The following is a 6,000-nucleotide window of genomic DNA, read 5'->3' as shown; positions in this document are numbered from 1 at the left end:
TGCACTATTTTAGACTTGATAAAAGAGGCATGTTTGGAAAAGCAAAGAAGCAAAATGAAAAAAAAAAAAAACAAACATATAGTTGCTCAGAAAGTCTCAGTAGGTTTGTTCTTTGTTTGTTAACAAGTCAAGGTGATAGTTTTTCTAATAAGGTGATTTTTCTGAAATTTAATTTTGGAAACTGATCAAAATTCCCCAAACAGAATATTTTGTTTCCCTTTGCTGAAGTGAACCTTTTCTTTTAGAGTCAGCATGGCATTAATTTCAACTTGCTAGAACTGTTACTGTGCTTAGTAGGAAATAGAGCTCAGGAAAATCATGTCCCTACTTTATGATTTAAGCTTCCCGGCAGATGGAAGTATCAGTATCACCTGATGTGTCACATTCATTCAACTTACTGGCCAACGATGGTGTAACATGAAGGATGCAGTTCAGATCTCAGAGGAAGAAGAAGGCTGCAGCAGTTGCAAGAGCATCTCTCACAAGGCAGCACTGCAACTTTGATGAACAGAAATGACTATGGATGTAGCAGAAAAAGGTTTGGTTTAACCCTGCGAAGTAAATCAAAATGTTTTAGAATCAAATAAAAATACACGAATGAACATTTTCTTGACATAGTGTAAAAAAAAACACAAAATAAAAACTGGAAGGCAGGGAAGATAAAAAAGGAAAACCCAAATCACTTGGGGACTGTTTATTTTCCTCACTAGAAGATGAAAAAACAGTCCATTTTTCTCACCACCTGTTTATAAACTTGCACTTCACAGGAAGGGCCCATTTCTCCAGGTCCCTGACGACACTCCCACAGCAGCTCCCCGGGGTCCCCCCACCACCCAGGACCCCATCTCAGCCCTTGGGGCCATCATTCCCTTCCCCAGCAATGCCGCAGGCTGGGGACCAGTCCCCTTGGTCCCATGTAATGGGTCTTGTCTCCAGCTCTGTCCCCAGACCCATGACCCAGATGGGACCCCATGCCTCTGCTCCCTGCCATGTTGCAAGCACTGCTATGATGGCCAGACTAGCTCCAGCCTGGGCACGCAGCACCAGTGCACACCCTCGTGGCTACAGAATATGATAAGTAAATGTCACTGTGTCTGTCACTGGGCCCTGCTGTCCAGGCAGCCCAGCAGCCCTCTCCTGAGACGCCAGGTGTCGTCGCCAATCCAGCTTTTCAGGTCGGGACGATCTGCAACTTTCTGCTGCCAGCCTGCCATCAGCATGACGCCCTTCCTCCTGCAGGACCGGTTAAATATTAACACCGCGATATGCATATTGGGGCGGGTGGGAGGAGGCTGGGGGGGAAGACACAGCCCTTTCCTTATCTACCGAAGGGACAATGTCACACCGAAGCCCAAGCCCAGGAAGAGGTCGGCACTCCCGGCCAGAGGTGGCAGCGGCTAGGCCAGGGCCTGGGGAAGGATTACTCCAGGAAAAAAGGTGAGAGCTTGCACAGGGCTGGGAACGTGGCTTTAAATGCTGGCGGTCTGTAAGGGAAAGCGGGCGGAAAAACTCTTGGCGTTCTGGGGAGGCGATCCACAGGCACTGCGCTGCCTTGGCAGAGGGAGTGGCTGGGAAACACAGCTTAACCCTGTCCCCAGCTCCTGCCTTAGTGGGGCTGGTGGTGGGATGTCGGCAGCCAAGTCTTCAGGCTGATACTCTCCCCTTCCTCTGGTCTGGGTGTGGGATAGGCTCAGGTCAGGGCAAAGCCAGTGACACCAATCGCCAGTGCACCTGTGGACCAGGAAAAGATCACTGCCGGAGATAAAAAGTGGCTGGGGCTAGCCCCAGGCATTTAATTTACCATCAGGAAAAATACTCTGTTTCAAAGAGATAATTTTTCTTTGAAAGTCCATTTTCAAATGTACAAGGTAAAACTGAAAGCTAGGGTTCCCTTCTTTTCCCTTGTCATTTTACGTTACCCCAAGGTATTTACTGATCTTGGACTGAATTGTACACAAGGTCCTAGCACATTTATTTTCCTCCATAACAATTTGCTCTGCTGAGTTTGTATTGGTGCAAGTAAGTTTATAATTGGGATTACGAACCATGGCTGCCAGCTTTAGGGATGTGCTGGCTCCCAGGGTGCTCTCTGGACCTGCAGAGAGTCACCTGGGTTGGTAACTTCCTAGAAAAGGACACGACACTGTCATTTGGACTTGTTTCCTGGTGTTCTACTCAGGCTGCTTCAGTTAATACCACAGGTAATACTAACACTGAAATGCCACCAGCTAGTGTGTGTATGTGTGGGAGGCTAGGGCAGTGAGAGAGAAAGGAGAAACCCCTGCCAGTCGCACACTGTGACCCTCCCCTCAGCTGCCTGTGCCAGGCTCCTCCACACACAACCCTGCAGGTGAGCGTGTAGCCAAGGAAACACACAGGCTTTCAAAATACCTCCGGAAAACCCAAGGCAACCTGCAAACTAACCCCCTTCCCAACCTACAGATGAAGAAATCAGCACACAGGCTCAGTTTAAAACGTTGATTAATTCACAGCGCTGCCCTTTTAAATTTGTGGGGCAAACTGAAAGCTTGCAAAATAGGGAAAAACAAAGCAAATTGCCAGCAGGTCATGTCACAACTGCCACAATCAGCTGTGCCAGACCCCCATGTCCAAAGCACAGATTAGTGAACGGAGCTCTTGTGGTTTGTCCCTTGGCACAGTCTTGGTTTAAGGAAGAAGGCGATAAAATGTACACTTTTGACAGCAAACTCAGTATATCTGTGGTGATACTAATATTTATGCACCGCCACAAAGAACACTTCTGAAATCAAAACCACTTTCCTGACAAGAAGTTTGAGCTGACCACAAAACCTCAGCCTCCGGCCTGCAACCTTTTCATGAATTTCCCAGCTTGAATTTCCCAGCTGAGAAGTTTGTAAAACAAGTAGCGCAGTCAAAGTGCCTCCCACATATTTTGAGGGGGAGGAGAGTAGTATCACAGAAGTGAATCAGAAAAGCTGGAAAAACAGATAATGCAGAATTAAGGTGATGGCTCCCACCCAAGCTCTGTATCCTATCTCTCTCTGTCCACTGTGGTAAGCTGATGGTCCTTTATTTTGGGGAGTAAGAGCATAGTTTTTGAATCCTAGTTTTGGAATAAAACATATAGGAAAAGCAATACAATATTTCTGGGGATGTAGGGATGCATCGGGATGTATTCCTACTTCCTACCCCAAAGGCTGCCTGGCACAGAAGGCATTCCTTCATGCCTGTTTCCCAGGTGGGACAACAGCCCCTCCATACACAGGTCTGTTCCTCTGTGGCCCCAGGGGATGCTGTGGCCCCGTGCAGTTGCTCTGCGTGACAGTAAGTGATGGAGCACAGGGTTCATTAGCCTGCCAGGACACTGCCAGCAGCACAGGCAGGGCACCCACCACACACACAGACACACACACACAGACACACGAAATTGCAGGCAACTAAGAGAATTATTTTCCCCAGCTGCTCCTGATTAACTTTAATGATGCAGACGGGGCTTCCCTGACACAGTCAATCCTGAAGCAGTAGCGTTGTAATAGCCAGGATGGACTGCGGGCCTGAGGGATGTGAGGTCTGGAGGGGGGGGGGGTTTCTATGCTGAAGTAAGGTCTGTGTGCTGAAAGCTCATCTACTTCTTTTCAAACAGTTGTTCTGAGAAAAGATACTGTTTTCCTCCCAAACCCTGCCTCATTTAATCTTCTCCCCTTTTTTGTTATACAGGTCACATAAAGTCACATTTTGTCAGAGGACACAAAGCAGCAACTGATTTCCAAATTTCTTGATGAGTTCTGTCCTTCAGCTTCTTCTCAAGCATGGAATGACCACCGGTGGCTTTCTGCCTTAGGGACCAGGAGAGAATGCTCCAATGGAGGGGTTCCAGAAATTCATTTTACTTCTTTTCATCTTATCTGCCTGGCTAACAGGTAGGACACGTTCATAACCCATGAAATGAGCCATCGTGGACTACAAGTGTGAACTAATTTTAAAGCTATGTGAATGGCAGTTACCGGCAATATCAGATTAAACAGTAAGTCCCAGAGGAGGATTATTCAAAGTGTTTTAAATGGATAAGTTTGCATTTAAAGTCTGGATGTTTTAATGGCTTACAGTGGGCTTCAGTATGCAGGACTGAGCAGTGGATGGGGTGGAGGGAAAGTGGCGAAGCTGCCCTCTCGCTTCCAATGAGCAGGGATGTCCCCACTCATTTCTCCCTCTCCTTAGCTCATCCTTCTCCTGTCCATTCAGGACTGCTCTTGATGGGACGTCTGCAGAGAACTCAAAAAAATAAATAAATCAGCAGCTGATTTTGCTTCCAGAAATATGTGTAAATTATCATTTTCCTATTTGGCCTCCAATTTACATTTCATTTGCCTGAGGCTCATACTGAATTCAGATAAAAGGTATCCTGGTGGCAAAGCTTTAAAGAAAATGAGAATATAAAGTGAGTAGTTGGGTAATGGAGACATGGCTGATTTGTTTCTTGTAGTCTGGCTGGGGTTTTAAGAGGCTCTGAAAGGATGAGAGGGATGGTATAACTGGTGAAAGCAAACACAATGCAGCAATATACGGTGAGTTCTTTGAGCAGAGTGGTGTTCCCAGTGGAGTTGCACTGGGATTTGTGATATTCAACAAACTCTTAAACAACCCCATGAAAAGGAGTATGAACTGTGAGGTGGCAGACTTTGCAGGTGGTGCGGAATTACTTGGGACAGCCAAGTGCAAAAAGAGACTATGGGGATTTGTCAGAAAATGTCACAATGCCAAGTGAGTATGTAATAAAGGAGCAGAAAATATTCAGTACAAAGTATCACTTAACTGAAGATGTATAGTGGGGGAAAAGTATAGATATCTTTGGAAAGAGAGAGCAAATTGTTGAAAGAGAGAAAATTTCACCACTTAGTGTTTTCAACAGAAATGCAACGACATTGGAAAAATCCACAGAAAGCTTTTATATGAAATACTGGATGTTGTGTTAGCCCTTCCATTTCCAAGTGGACATACTAGGTCTGAGAAAGAAATAAAGTGTGACAGAGGTTATTAAAGGTATGAGAAGAGGATTCATTAGACTGGATTATTTTTCTGCTCCTGAAAAAAGAAATAGTAAAGATATTTTAAAATAATTGTATGGAGATGAATAGTGGAGTGGCTGGTGACAATTTCTCATAAAAAAAAGAACTAATGGAAGGTAGTAAAATGACTAGAAAGTAGATTTAAGGCAAACCGAAGTATGTACTTTTCCTCACAGGATGTCATCAAGTAGTGAAGTTCATGGTCACTGGATATGGGTGATACCAAATTACAAACAGGCTGAAAAAAGTGAAACAATTATCATGGAGGGTGGATCCATATGTGCTGATGCAGTTGTTGGCTCAGGCAGTCCCTAAATCTTGTAATTTTGAACATTGAGTAATTATTGCAAGGAAGCCTCAATTTTCTTCTATTTTGCCACAGTGGGGTAGTGGGCAGTGCCCACACTGCACTGTGCAGACATGGGATCACACCCCAAACCAAGGAGAAAAAGTGTGTCGTGGGGAGAGGAAATGCAGTTCTTGGAAGAAGTGTTGCTGCTCTCGTGATTTGAGGAGGTGCAAGGCCATGCGGTGCGGCTAGGCTGCAGAGATAGCTGCATGGCACAGCTGGTTTGAGCATCTTCTGACTGGCACCACATTCTTTTCAGCATCAGTAGCATTGCAGATCGCAGGGTTGGCATGCAGTGCAGGGTCCCAGCTTGCTGTCAGGACACTGGAGATGCTCCCAGCACAAGTACCCTCACAACTGGAGACCATAGACAATGCAAGAGGAGGAGGAGGAATCCAGCAGCAGGGCTGGGAGAGGTTGCATTAGGCATCTGTCAAGTAGTGACTGAGAGAGGAGATTGGGAAGACACTCTTGGGGGCTGTGGAAAGGTTTGTGTGGGTGACAAAATGTGTCACTGAGTACCAATAGACCAGTGTTACTTGACAGAAAACATCCTATATAAGCATTTTAAAACCTTGTTAACATCAAAAAAACAAAACAAAA

General features: G+C 45.7%; 1 protein-coding gene across 2 annotated transcripts in view; it reads left to right on the top strand.

Annotated features, from left to right (window-relative positions):
• Positions 1 to 1,284: 1,284 nt before the first annotated feature.
• The window catches only part of IGSF5 (immunoglobulin superfamily member 5), a 29,622-nt gene continuing 24,906 nt past the window's right edge, over positions 1,285 to 6,000 (top strand). For both annotated transcript variants that reach the window (XM_068687760.1, XM_068687771.1), the window contains exons 1-2: positions 1,285 to 1,437; positions 3,700 to 3,902. In XM_068687760.1, the coding sequence (XP_068543861.1) occupies positions 3,845 to 3,902 (58 nt within the window). In that variant the 5' untranslated portion in view covers positions 1,285 to 1,437; positions 3,700 to 3,844. The remainder of the gene's footprint in view (positions 1,438 to 3,699; positions 3,903 to 6,000) is intronic.

The sequence above is a fragment of the Anas acuta genome, chromosome 1, assembly GCF_963932015.1.
Source record: "Anas acuta chromosome 1, bAnaAcu1.1, whole genome shotgun sequence".
In the NCBI taxonomy this organism is placed as follows: domain Eukaryota; kingdom Metazoa; phylum Chordata; class Aves; order Anseriformes; family Anatidae; genus Anas; species Anas acuta.
Note: the sequence above shows the minus strand (reverse complement) of the source record. Positions and strands in the feature narration are given on the sequence as shown.